The sequence below is a fragment of the Eleginops maclovinus genome, chromosome 23 (genome assembly GCF_036324505.1).
Source record: "Eleginops maclovinus isolate JMC-PN-2008 ecotype Puerto Natales chromosome 23, JC_Emac_rtc_rv5, whole genome shotgun sequence".
Lineage (NCBI taxonomy): Eukaryota > Metazoa > Chordata > Actinopteri > Perciformes > Eleginopidae > Eleginops > Eleginops maclovinus.
Window position 1 is genome coordinate 5,773,579 of NC_086371.1, and position 13,473 is coordinate 5,787,051.

The following is a 13,473-nucleotide window of genomic DNA, read 5'->3' on the forward strand; positions in this document are numbered from 1 at the left end:
ACTCTCTCTTCAGCTGAAGCTCCATCAGACACGGCCAGTTATAGACGGTCAGTTAAGCCAGCCAATCAGAACAGAGTAATTTGACAGTTTAAGGGACCAGCAAAACAAAATCTGCTCCTTAAGTGGTTTAATTACAAATGCCACAAACTATTGAAGTTGATATAGTGGCAGCTGGCAGCTCTAGAGGTTTGAAAATCGTATCTACATTATTTAGCTACACCAACATCAGTCATCGGTCGCTCATGTTCACCTGGGAATCTTGAGGAATGAACAAAGATCTAACAAGGTTTAGATGATCCTTCAGTGGACAGGACGTTCTGATCACTGCTGTTTGGAAGACAGTTTTCTTGTCATTCATTAGAATGAAATCATAGTCTTTGCTTGATGTATTGAAGTGGTAATTGCAGGTGATGCCACACAGTTTTATTCTGCAGAGATACTGAGTGATGCAGGCAGACAGGTTGAGTGTGAGTTCTCGTATGAATACTTTGTAATCCCGTTATGTTACTGTACACATGACTCATGACTAACTCTGCTGGGACACTTGTATAATGCTTGAAGACTTTCATTGATTTTATGTGACAAAGGCAGACAATTTGCAACAAAACAAACAATTGGAGGACTTGACAATGTGCAATTAGAAATATTATTAGAAGGAAACAAATAGCCTATCTTACTATTACATCTAATCCAGAGTGTCACACTTGATAGCAGAGTCTTTTAGATATTGATTTCTCCCGAGCAAAATGTTTGTGTTCAATTTTAGAAAGCTTACTATGAAAATGTAGGACATTTATAGCTATATTATAAAACATAGATATGATGTTGAAATGATTCTGTCATACGTTCTCGTAATTTATAGAAAATATCTTTTTATTTTTCAAGGGTCTTTCTATGTCTTTACTCTAATATTTAGTTCAACACGAGTTGCTACTTGGAATGGACACATTCATTTATTTATCCAAAAAGATGTTTGATATATTATATTATTTAAAGAGTTTTCTCTCCTGTTATTTAGCTCTGTTATTTTTTAAGGAGATACATCTCTTATCTTTTCTTGCTTTTCCACGTGATTTCATTTTTTTATATATTCTGTATATTTGGGTACCTGTAAAGCAGCTTTTATTAAAACTCTAATATTAAAATTGGATCAGATGCCTACTTTATTAAAAGGTGTCACTTCTTCCGGTTCCAGCGCCGCTTGAGTGGCAGCCCTGTTACAGCGCTCTTATATTGAATGTGTGCTTTTCTTCTACTGTATATATTACTATGTTAGCTTTTTCTTTGTTATTGCATGCCTTTGTTTTTTACTTGCTGTGCCACTTTTGCTGTAACAAACGTACATTTCCCCGCTGTGGGACTAATATTGATGAACCTATGAGAGATTTGTGCAGATCCCTGCAGCTTTCTTATCCTAAAAGTGCCTTTCAGCTTTTTGTTTTGGTTTTTTGGCCAACAACTGTTTTAAAAGTAAAAAATATGTGATAAACTCAAAGCATTAAAAGGATCCAATCACCAGTTATGTAAGAGCAGCTTCCTCCGACTTTCATAACCTATGGTTTCTGGGGAAACAATTTGCTTAAAGAAAGCTAAATACATGATTTATTTTCTGCTATGAACATTATTCAAATGCTCTATGGAGTGGGTGCCAGCAAAATCAGTTAAAGTTCTAATTATATGCTGGGATTTCTGTCTCCCAGCCCACTCTGTTCTGACAGCAGCAGCACGGAGAAACTCTTTCGCAGCCGGGAAATGAGATCAAAATGGCGAGCAACACTGTTTTTCACCAGTATTTTCTCCAGTTTCAAAGCAAAGTATCCATCTGTGGGTTTCTGTCTTGATCGTACAATTCTCCACTGCACTGTATGAGGTTCAATCATTGGTGTTTCATTTCTACCAGAATGCATTTAAATGTACGGAGGGCTATGAACAATCCTTGATGTATTCTGCTCTTTGATAGCCAAAAGCATGTGAAACGCAGCCGACAGCAACAGATTTCAACTGTGGCTTTGTGGAGATCCTTTTCTTATCTCGGTGGTAGAGATGCTAGCGCTCTGCCAAGGCTTCCTGAGTGAATCCTCTATAATTAAAAGTGAGCCAGTACATTTAACAAGGGCCTTTTACAGGAGGTCTTTAATGCATTGCCATTAGGCTCCATCACCCACTGTGCACATTGTAAATACTGAATGTCCTTGCTCTCTTGCTCCTCTTTTGTGAGCCACTGTGTCATCATCCTTCAGAAATATGTTTTCTGTCCGGCAGCAAAGGCAGCCTTAACACTGTATCCTTACTTCTTCGGCTTTCCTTTAACTTTCTGGATCCTTGAAACCACATTTCTCAAATTTTTCCATGTAAAAAAGCAAAAGCAGGAATTTTGAAAAGCCTTTTGACTGAAGATTTCTTGTTTATACTCCACATGCTTCTACCTCCCTTTAATTTTCTACTAAGTTGCTTTCGCCCCTGGGAAGTTTAAGAAGCAGACAGTGTGTGTTGCCCATTATTTGCCTTCATTGGAGATAACAGACACCCGGTATACAAGTGAAACTCTTATAATAATCATGGCGGGAGTTTTAGGACAAGCTAAAAGTCAACATATTAAAGTCTTAACTTTATGACAGCTGGTGTGCCAAGGGTCCCGTTGCATCCCACCTGCTATGGAGTGACGCCAAGTCCGAGATCAAATTTCCACTGCGCCCCGACACTTCCAAGAGAGAACGAGATTCAATTTAAAGCCTAATACCGCCCACTGAGGACCTCCTAGCAGGTGTACAAGACAGATGAGTACTTGTTGTGTCACACACACACACACACAAACACAGGGTCATTCTCTGTGTCTCAGCTTAAATGAAACATTATGCATTTCCAAATCAAAGTTTGTTTGCGCAAAGTCAATGGCTTCTGAAATGCACCATCTGCTCTGATAGTGTGCTCGCTTAGAGATCGTCATGCGTCTTTGGGTAGCTCTTGAACCAAAGCCAGTCGTAGACAAAGTTACACACTGCTGCTGACAGTTGCTGGGACCTTTTCATTGTCACAAACGTTTTGATCTTCCTTTTTTTTTAAATGAAACAAAAGGAGACAGTGACAGACTTATGAGTGAACACATTGATGCATATTCAGCCCGGACTTTAAATGTCAGTTTGGATCAGCACCTTGATGCCCTTTTTGTTGAATGGCAACAACACAGACTGCAGGGCAATGTGTTGTGTACAAAGACAAAGATTTTGTATTTTGACCAACCAAATACAGGGTTTCCCGCAGCACTTTACAGCGTGGGCGGCTGCTTAAGCAACGAACGCCTGCCGCCTTAACTAAGGTCTTCAAAACAAAACAAAAACAAATAAAAACTATATATATATATATCTATTTTTTGTTTTTAAATAAATAAATATATATATGAGCGATATTCACCGTGTCCCGTTTCCTCTCATTCCAAACCGTGAACAACGCCCCTTCCCCCGACAGAGTCTGTACTCCATGTTCAAAATGTCTCAGCATCTGCTGGAATACAATCACAATTTACCTATGGGAATGCACGCACATGCGTGCACCAGCGTTAACGTAATTACATTTACTGCAGAACACTTTTACCCCTCCTTCCACAACTTGACAGCACCCCATCATTTACAACTAAGGGGAACTAATGATGTGTACCTGGTTTCAATATCACTGATTGAACAGATGATCCACACCTACATTACAAACAACAAAACATCATACATCACTGGTGGGACTGACCTCTTTAAACAGACCATAACACAAAGAGAAACACATCGCAGTTGAGATGAGTTCAGTTTTTGTAAAGCTAGACTGATAAATGACCACTTTTGCTGGAACAATTTTCCAAAATAATGCTTTAAAAGACACACACACACACACACACACACACACACACACAAAATATAGCCTCGAGAAAAAAGGGGGTAATAGCTTTTCAGTAACAAATTACATCGCTTGTTATTTCTCTCTAAAATAAACCAAACTTTTGTTTTTCTGAATGTTAATACAGTATGGCCATTAGAAAGATCATTCAAGTGGCAGCTTTCTGAGCGGCTAAAAGATGAAAAGATGTACTTGGTTAGGGTAAAATGGAGGTCATGGTTATTAGAAAACCACATTAACTGCCATGACAAAATACCAAATAAGTTGTACACCCAAACGTGATGTGATTACTCAACCAAATGTAATTTTTGAAAATCTTCAGAAGAAAAGATCTATGGTAAAAATGCAACAGGCAAATTAAATGCCGAAACTGGGTATCATTGATATTAAGCTTTGTTACATATGGACAACCAGATATAAATACGTGAGAAAACCTAAGAAAGGAAATGCACTCTACTGTTTTAGCAGCAGTGACAAAGTGTTATGTGAGACCATTAGCATTTGATGATAACGGCTAACCCTAACTGTCCAAACTCAATTCTTGTCAAAGTCATCACTGTATTTACTGACTTCCTGTGATGATTCATACCTGCATCTCGCTCTAGGAGAAGACTGCTGGTTTAAGCTGCGGCTATATAATCCTGTGTGGATTCAGTGCTTAGGAGATGTTATTGCCTCGGGCATCAAAGGCAGACCTTCATGTCAGGCTGTGCGCCGATTCTCCGGCTGTAGATCGACAAACTTTAACCTCAACAACAGTATTAACCTTAACCTTAACGACTATAACTATAAACCATCTGGTAGGTGGAGGCTGTCAGGGCAAGTTCAAGGGAATACCAACAACAACAAACAAAGCATGCTAGTAGGGTGTGAGAATCTGAAATCAGAAAATAGAACAAAAAGATCAGAAGATATGACACACTGAATATTGGCCTTTTCAAAGTGGGGGACTTTAAAGATAAACACATTTCAATAAAGTAACTTTGGATTGGAAGCTAATAACAACTGTTTTATTTTCCTCTTATCCTTATCTATTCAATACATACCTTACTAGAGACACCTACACAGCTTTGAATAGCTACATGATAAATCCATCAGAATAAAAAATACTCTCACGTTGAGTTTCTTTCTGCACACATCAACATCTAGACAATCATTGGTAGTAACACAAAAAGCTGAGACATAAAACAGGCATTTCCTTCAGGTACCAGGCTAGAAAAATCCTCCCTTTTTCCTAAATCTAATTTCTTTTATATTGCTTCCAACTACGAGCACACAATAAACCTGAGCTGAAACCACACAGAAAGAACAGCAAGGGCTAATTCTGCCTCTGTATTGGACAACTCCATTAACCGTAATCCTTACTGGTGCACCAGAGGTGAATCCAACACCAACACTGCTATTGAGGAGGAATTATGCCTCAAGTGTTGGGTTTACAGCCTGATGTCATGTGGGGACAGGAAGTCATTGGTGCATTTTAAAGGAGGTGTAGGGTAAGGTTGAAGATATAAGCTGGATGTATGGAGGAAAATAATTCAAGAGAGAAACAATTTGACTTAGCGCCTCCGTGAAATGAAGAAGCAGTCCGTCTTAATATCCAAATTCGGAATTTATTCAGCCGTACACGATAGGAACACTTATCCAGATTCTTGATGAGTTTAAGATGAACATGGAAAGTAATGCATGGGAGCATCATGTCAGCTTAATATTCTCAAAGGTACTTTAAATATATTAAGCCTGGTAAGGTTTAAACATTAAGAGAAACCTGCTAGATATGAAAGATGTCAAAGTGTTTTGGATCGCTATTCCTTAAGATTTTGGTCACAAAAATAATTTATGCAAATCTCTGACCAAGGCAGTAAATCTGTTCTTGAGTAAACACAGATCAAACGGGACGTCACCATGTTTCAATCATGTAATCATGTGTTCCCGTTTCCTTTGTGTTTTGAGCTTGTTGCAGTGTTTTGTATTTGGAGTGTTTTGTTCATGCAGTGCTTTGAGTAAACAAAAAATGTTTTGTCAAGTTGGTGAAGATGTTTCTTTGTTTGCATGTGTTTTGAAACGGCAGCGTGTTTCCCCTAATGGAAATGTTTTGGCTGGTTTGGTGAAAAAAAGTCGTCTTTTTTGTAAGTAGCAGGACTCAACTCAAAAATATACTGTATATAGTATTACATTTATAAGTCAAAAAAAGTATACTGAATTGCATTGACAGTTTCTAACATATTAAGAACTTCACACATGAAGAATAAATAAGCGTATGAATTAGTACAAAACACAAGCAAGGTGAAGTATAATGAAACACAGGTATATTGTTAGAGTGAAAAGTAACAGCAGCAGCAACAGTCTGTGTTGTGTGACGGGGACACATCAGTCTTAATCAGGAGGAAAATTATGATGAAATCGTGTTTTTCCAGCTTTTTATTCAAGGCACCACAGGTGGCAGCTGAATGTTGTGGTTTAGCTTGAAGCAGGCATCTGTTTCTCAGTCTAACTGAGCCAATTTAGACAGCAGAAAGACAATTTTTCTGCCAGTGATTCATCATTATGACTGCATAACAACCGTAGTATATATGTAATGCTATAATTGTCAAATGTTCAATACAAACAGGCTTTTATAATTTGGTCTTGATGCCTGACTATATTTTTGCAGTAACTGGGACATCTGCCTATATTTAACTTTTTCTACAAATGGGTTCATCTGCTGAATCTTTGCCAGACGCTTTCTCTTCATAAGGCGCCCAGTATCCCTACTGAAAAGATGAACAAAGAGACAGAATCCATGTGGGTGTGTTGATCTGAAATTGGACATATCAAAGCACATGTATACAGGTCTCCTAGGATATAGGTATGTAACTGGTCACATGCTTTTTGCATAAAATGCATTACATCGTGTCAGTACAAACTCCATTTTTCAAACAATTATGAAACAGCTGCACAATACTCTTATAAAGTGTATCTTTATAATAATTCTACATTGTTTGGTTAAGCAGCAACACCTTCTGTTTTTAACTAGCAGGACACTATTCTATTCCATTTTGTTCTCCTTAATATTGGAAAAAAGTACGTACATAAAATATGCCCTTCCTATCTTCTGTTAAACTGCAGCAGATGATCCAAAAGTGTTTTTTTCATAAATATGCTATAACATTTTAGTTGTGTTTTACTTTGTTGAATTATGGATGTCCTTTAAGGTAACAAATACACAGTTTTTAAAAGATAATTGTCACGACAGAAGCATATCAGTATCAGAACAATATCACATACAAGATTGAAGAAAGGAGACTCCAGTTGTGCAGTTCCGGCCAAAACTCCACAATGAGTTTGATGAGGCTTAACACCGTCCTGCAGAAAATCCTCATTTTCGGGTCCAACAAAAAGACTGCATCGATTTGTATTAGCAACCACGGAGTCGGCCGTGCTCGACAAAGACTTTATCTCCTAGTGAGCGCCAAAGCTGATTAAACATTTTCACCTGCGGCTCAGCCCTCTTCCCCTCAAAAAAAAGGAGTCACTCATCTCAGCCGACGGAGGGTAATTGAAGTTTCACCTTAGCTCCTTCCACAGAGGTGTTTCAGGGAGTAATATACTGGAGATTGAAGGTCACTGTCTTTGTCTGCTTGCATTTCCCCTTTTTTTCTTCCTGATGAGAGAAATGATGGAGTGATCAAGATTATGATGTGTTGCTTTGTTCGAGTCCTCGGTGGACAAGTCTGGTTAGGGTGTGAAAGCTTTCTCTTCAGAGGTTCTTCACACTTTTTAATGAGACAGACAGGGGGTTAAAGATGTGAACCTGTGTCCTTCTTGCTGAAGAACCTTCTCCTCTATGACTGAACCAACAAATACCGTCTGTGCAAAAGGATTTTTAGAAGCAGTCAGTCATTTCACTATAGGGGCTAAGCATTACCGAGCAATAAAGTTGTTGGATGCTAGAATAACTCTGAAGAGCTCACATGATCTGACTACCTTGCCATCATTATAGGGCTTCTTCTTTAAAGGGGCCATATTATGCTTTTTGGGGTTTTCCCTTTCCTGTAGTGTGTTGTTTATGTTTGTGTGCATGTAGGTCTGCAAAAGCTAAAATTTCAGGTCAGGCCATATGGATATTCTCTCCCATATCCCTCCCCCCTGCCTGAAACGCCTCGATTAGATTCCTTTCTTTACTTCCTGGTTCAGTTTCGTATCACACTGACCTCACCGTGATACGGAACTGAATTCTAGCCAATAGCAGCGCGAGCCGCTCCGTAAAGCCAACCCGAGCAGAGGTGCCATGGCCAGGAGAAGCTGCCACTTTCGCTGCTAACCAAAACTTTCTTTGGTTGCCATACCAAAGGAAGAAGACGTGAAGAACAAGTGGCTTGCATTTATTGTTATCACTATTCCCCCGGTCCAAAAACCCAAATTATGGTTGTGTTCTCGACATTTCACTGAATTGTGGGAGTTGAGTAGCAAGCACACTGCTTGCAACGGCAAAGTTGCAAGCTAACTTTATCAACCCTCCGCTGCCAAGCTTTCAGGCTATATGCCCACTAACTTTACCTGAATTGTGCAGAAATACTGCGATGGTTTTCCATGCACAACACCTTAACCTCTTAAGCCCAGACGCAGCAACTTGTATAAACAGCGTCTCAGGGCATGTTAACTGTGCTGGACTGGGTTTATTTTACAAGTAATTAATGTGCATTTCCTACTCCTGCCACTAGGTGGTGTCTTTGCTTTGGGGTTGGGTTTAACATTTGGGCAGTCATATTGAAATTCATGATAGTCATGTGACACTTACAGGAAGTCACCTGGAATGCTTTGTTTATCAGACCAGTTTTGGCATGGTAGTGTGAGCAGCAGCTACATCTTATTCCATCCTCTTTTGAATTCACTTTATAGGAGCATCGTCTGTGAGTATCTTTGCAGGATATTGTTAGTGTAATTACTTGATGTGTTTATTTCTGCATATTTTTGTAATTTCAGCGAAGTAAGAGCAATTAATGTTTGACATGCGGTTTCATATATCCAGCTAGTCACTGTAGTAACTTTCTAGGCTTGTTGTAGGCCTTATCTTTGGGGATGTGTATCTGATATCTTAGTTATTACATATTTTATGCTGATTGTGTATTTTCTTTCTTTCTTCATTTTAGTTTTACACCTTTTACATGCTGTCAGTTTGAATAAATCTACCAAATCTGACCGGTGTGTGATGGGAGTCATCTGTCTGTCTAATTGAAGAAGGGGAACTCTTTAGTGAGGGCAGAACAGTAAAAAGACGGACTCAACAGTGATTTCTACCGCAGTGAGTAAGATATCCAGCCTGTTCTGCATCTACCAGTATCAAGATGTCATTAAGAGAAGAAAAGAACTATGAAACAAGGTCAGAGTGCTCACGCACATCAAAATTATCAAAGCGCTCTGTGAGATCTTCAGCTAGCTTGCAGGCTGCATTGGAAGCACGCGCAAAGGCAGAAGGTGCACGGGCGAGAACGTTACATGCACAAAGGGAGATTGATGTTAAAGTAAAAAAGGCTCAGCTGAAAGTGGAGGAGACACGTCTTGATGCCACATTGGAAGCCATACAGCAAGAGAAGGATGCCGACGCCGCTTTTGCTGAAGCTAATGTATGGGAATCGGCAGTGGATCTGGCAGCTTTAGGGGAGCTCACTGTTCATGATGAATACCAAGGCTCATCCTATCATTCAGTTGAGAGAACAGAGAAATATGTTCAAGAACAGTATGCCTATGTGAAATCTAATGAGCGCACAGACGATCCAGAGCAGGATAAAAAGGTTGATTTTACTCCCTCAGCAGCTGTTAACCTCAACTCTAATGATGATTCTCAGAGACATCATGAGCTACCTAGGCAAAGTGAGAGGCAACGTTTATCTGTGACAGCCACAATGCCAACTGCAACAGCTGCTCATTCAAAACGGCCGCCAGTGCAATTCACACCAAAAAGAGAAAGTGAATTTATTGCACCACAACCAGCATCTGAACCAAGGAACCAATGGACACCCAGACACGATACAGCAGATTACAGCTATCCACGGGGAGGAGAATCCACTTCTAATGTATCAGTGCTAGCAAGGTTCTTAGCTCGCCGTGAGCTACTCGCAGCTGGACTCACGAAGTTCAATGACAAACCCGAAAACTACTGGGCCTGGAGGTCCGCCTTCTCTAACGCTACTGAAGATCTGGGTCTGAAGCCTAGTGAGGAACTTGACCTGCTGATTAAGTGGCTTGGACCGGAATCTGCAGAGCATGCAAGGAGAGTGAGGTCGGTTCGAATCAACTACCCTGGTGAGGCCCTCAGCATGGTCTGGAGAAGACTAGAGGAGGTTTATGGATCGCCAGAGGCCATGGAGACAGCACTCTTTAACAAGCTCGAACGGTTCCCCAAGTTCTCCAATAAAGAACCCAAGCGGCTACGTGAACTAGGTGATCTTCTCCTGGAGATACAGGCAGGCAAGGAGGATGGGTTCCTGCCTGGTTTGGCTTATCTGGACACGGCGCGAGGCATTCATCCGATCCTGGAGAAATTGCCATTCAACCTGCAGGAGAAGTGGATGGTGCAAGGTACAAGGTATAAAGAAAGACACCACACCATCTTCCCACCCTTCTCAGTGTTCGCCGACTTCATTCGTGCAGAAGCAAAGATGAGAAATGATCCAAGCTTCGCTGCTGCAGCGCCCAGCAACACGCCCAGCAACACGCCACCTAAGTGGGAGAAATTCCCAACAAAATCAGCTAAAACCCCTATAGCTGTGCATAAAACAGAGGTTGACAATCCTGCCAAGGGTGATGAGACCAAGGGTTCAGACAACCCGAAGAAAGAGTGTCCCATACACAAAAAGCCCCACCCCCTACCTAAGTGTAGAGCCTTTCGAGCCAAACTGCTGGACGAACGTAAGGCCTTGCTTAAGGAGAATGGCATATGCTTCCGTTGTTGTTCCTCAACCTCCCACCAAGCTAAGGACTGCAAGGCTATCATCCAGTGCTCTGAGTGCAACAGCGATAGGCACATTGCAGCCCTTCATGCCGGCCCTGCACCATGGACAACAAAGCCAGCTAGCGGCCCCTCTGAAGAGCATGGCGGGGAGGGAGAGGAATCTACTCCGGCTTCAGTCACTACCTCAATCTGCACTGAGGTCTGTGGCGACAGCGCGGCAACCAAATCCTGTGCCAAAATCTGTCTCGTCTATGTGTATCCTAAAAACCAACCCGAGAGGAAGACAAGAGCATACGCCATCCTAGATGACCAGAGCAATAGGTCACTAGCCAGGTCATCATTCTTTGAGCTGTTCAGCATAGCTGACAACACTTCTCCCTACACACTCAAAACCTGTGCGGGTGTGTCAGAGGCTGCAGGTCGCAGGGCAAGGGGGTTCATAGTGGAGTCAGCTGATGAAAAGACCAGTCTAGCTCTGCCTACACTCATCGAGTGTGATCAACTGCCTGATAACAGGGCAGAGATTCCTACGCCAGCTGCTGTGAAGTACCATCCACACCTGAAATCCCTAACCTCCAAGATACCTCCCCTTGACCCGAGGGCCGAGATCTTACTTCTTTTAGGGAGAGACATTATTCAGGTCCACAAGGTCCTTGAACAGCGCAATGGCCCCCCACACGCTCCTTTCGCCCAGCGGCTAGCCCTCGGCTGGGTGATCGTAGGGGATGTGTGTATTAACGGTGCACACGTACCCTCACCTGTGAACACATACAGAACCTACATTCATGAGAATGGGCGTCCCAGCGTTCTGTGTCCCTGCCTCAACAAAATTGAAATCAAAGAAAAGCTCAACCACACTTGTCAGTTCCAAAGTCCTTCAGCCTCAGAGCGGCAGTCCTTACCAAGTGACAAAACGCGACTCATGGGGGAGTCCATCTTCTGCCACACAAAGGACGACGACAAGACAGCACCTTCTATGGAGGATCTTGCCTTCCTGAGGATTATGGACAAGGAACTGAAACAGGGTGAAGACAACAGCTGGCAGGCTCCACTCCCCTTCCGAAGCCCACGCCAGCGTCTGCCAAACAACCGTGAGCAGGCTAGGACCCGTCTCGCTATGGTCACCAAGACACTCAGGAAACACCCTGAGAGGAGAGAGCATTTCACTGAGTTCATGAGCAAGCTCTTCGAGAATGGACATGCTGAAGTGGCACCACCCTTACCACCAGATGAGGAGAGCTGGTATCTACCGTTCTTTGGGGTATACCACCCTCAGAAGCCTGGACAGGTGAGGGTGGTATTCGACTCCAGTGCACAACACCAAGGGGTGTCCCTCAATGATGTCCTCCTCACAGGCCCAAACATGAACAGCAGTTTGCTCGGGGTACTGCTGCGCTTCAGAAGGGAGCCAGTGGCCGTGACGACTGACATCCAGCAGATGTTCCATTGCTTTGTCGTACGTGAGGACCATCGGAACTTTCTGCGCTTCCTCTGGCATCGCAATAATGACCTGGATGACGACGTCATTGAGTACAGGATGTGCGTACATGTCTTCGGAAAAAGCCCGTCACCGTCCGTAGCCACATACGGGCTCCGAAGAGCTGCTGCAGAGGGAGAGAGGGAGTACGGCGTAGAGGCGAGGGTGTTCGTTGAGAGAAACTTCTATGTTGACGATGGCCTTCTGTCTGTCCCTTCAGAACAGGAAGCCATCACTCTTCTTCACAACACTCAAGGTATGCTGGCCCTCTCCAACCTCCGGCTTCACAAGATCTTGTCGAACAGGGTGGCTGTGATGAGAGCCTTCCCTCCTGAAGATCTGGCTAAGGGGATGAAAGATCTGGATCTCAGCACAGACCCCATTCCCATGCAGAGAAGTTTAGGGGTGAGCTGGGATGTTTCGGAAGACGTATTCACCTTCCAAGTTGCTGATGCAGAGAAGCCTTACACAAGACGTGGGGTCCTGTCAACTGTTAACAGTCTGTTCGACCCACTAGGTTTCGCTGCCCCTGTAAGCGTTCAAGGAAGGTCCATACTGAGGGAGCTCACCACAGAGTCATGCGACTGGGACGCCCCTCTCCCTGAGGAAAAGTACAGAGAATGGAAGCTGTGGAGTATCCTGGACTCGATGCTGTTGAAGGCCGGCCCAGCAAAGCTCACGCATGAGGTCCTGACAACATTCATGGCAGAGGTCTCAGCGATCCTGAACGCCCGTCCACTGGTTCCTGTGTCCACAGACCCTGACTCCCCATTCATCCTGACACCAGCGACACTTCTCACACAGAAGGTCAGTGCCCTTCCTCCTCCCAAGGGTGAGTTTGACGAGAAGGACCTCTATGGCAAGCAGTGGAGGCAGGTCCAAAGCCTCGCCAACACCTTTTGGCATCGATGGAGGACAGAGTACCTCCCCACCCTGCAGAAACGCAGGAAGTGGGAAAAAGAGAAACGCAATCTGAAAGAAGGTGACGTCATCCTCCTGAAAAACGACCAGTTGCAGAGAAACGACTGGCCCATGGGCGTCATCGTCAAGACCTTCCCCGGCACCGACGGGAGGGTAAGAAAGGTGGAGATCAAGACTGCGAGGGATGGGTCAAGCAAGACCTTTCTGCGACCTGTCTCAGAGGTCGTCCTACTCCTCTCCCCAGAGACTGATTAGAGTTACC

General features: G+C 43.0%; 1 protein-coding gene across 1 annotated transcript; it reads left to right on the top strand.

The window, feature by feature from the left end:
* Window positions 1-8,519: 8,519 nt before the first annotated feature.
* On the top strand, window positions 8,520-12,984 carry LOC134860075 (uncharacterized). The gene is made up of 3 exons (XM_063876924.1): window positions 8,520-8,771; window positions 9,012-12,901; window positions 12,951-12,984. Exons 2-3 carry the CDS (start codon window positions 9,207-9,209, stop codon window positions 12,982-12,984), a joined length of 3,729 nt encoding a protein of 1,242 aa, XP_063732994.1. The 5' UTR covers window positions 8,520-8,771; window positions 9,012-9,206.
* The last annotated feature ends 489 nt before the right edge of the window (window positions 12,985-13,473 follow it).

Bases quoted from the DNA above. Each gene is read 5' to 3' on its own strand.
- LOC134860075 (XM_063876924.1), top strand. From the start codon at position 9,207: ATGTCATTAAGAGAAGAAAAGAACTATGAAACAAGGTCAGAGTGCTCA. The intron at 12,902-12,950 runs GTACAGAGAATG...ATGCTGTTGAAG, and splicing joins GCCCCTCTCCCTGAGGAAAA to GCCGGCCCAGCAAAGCTCAC.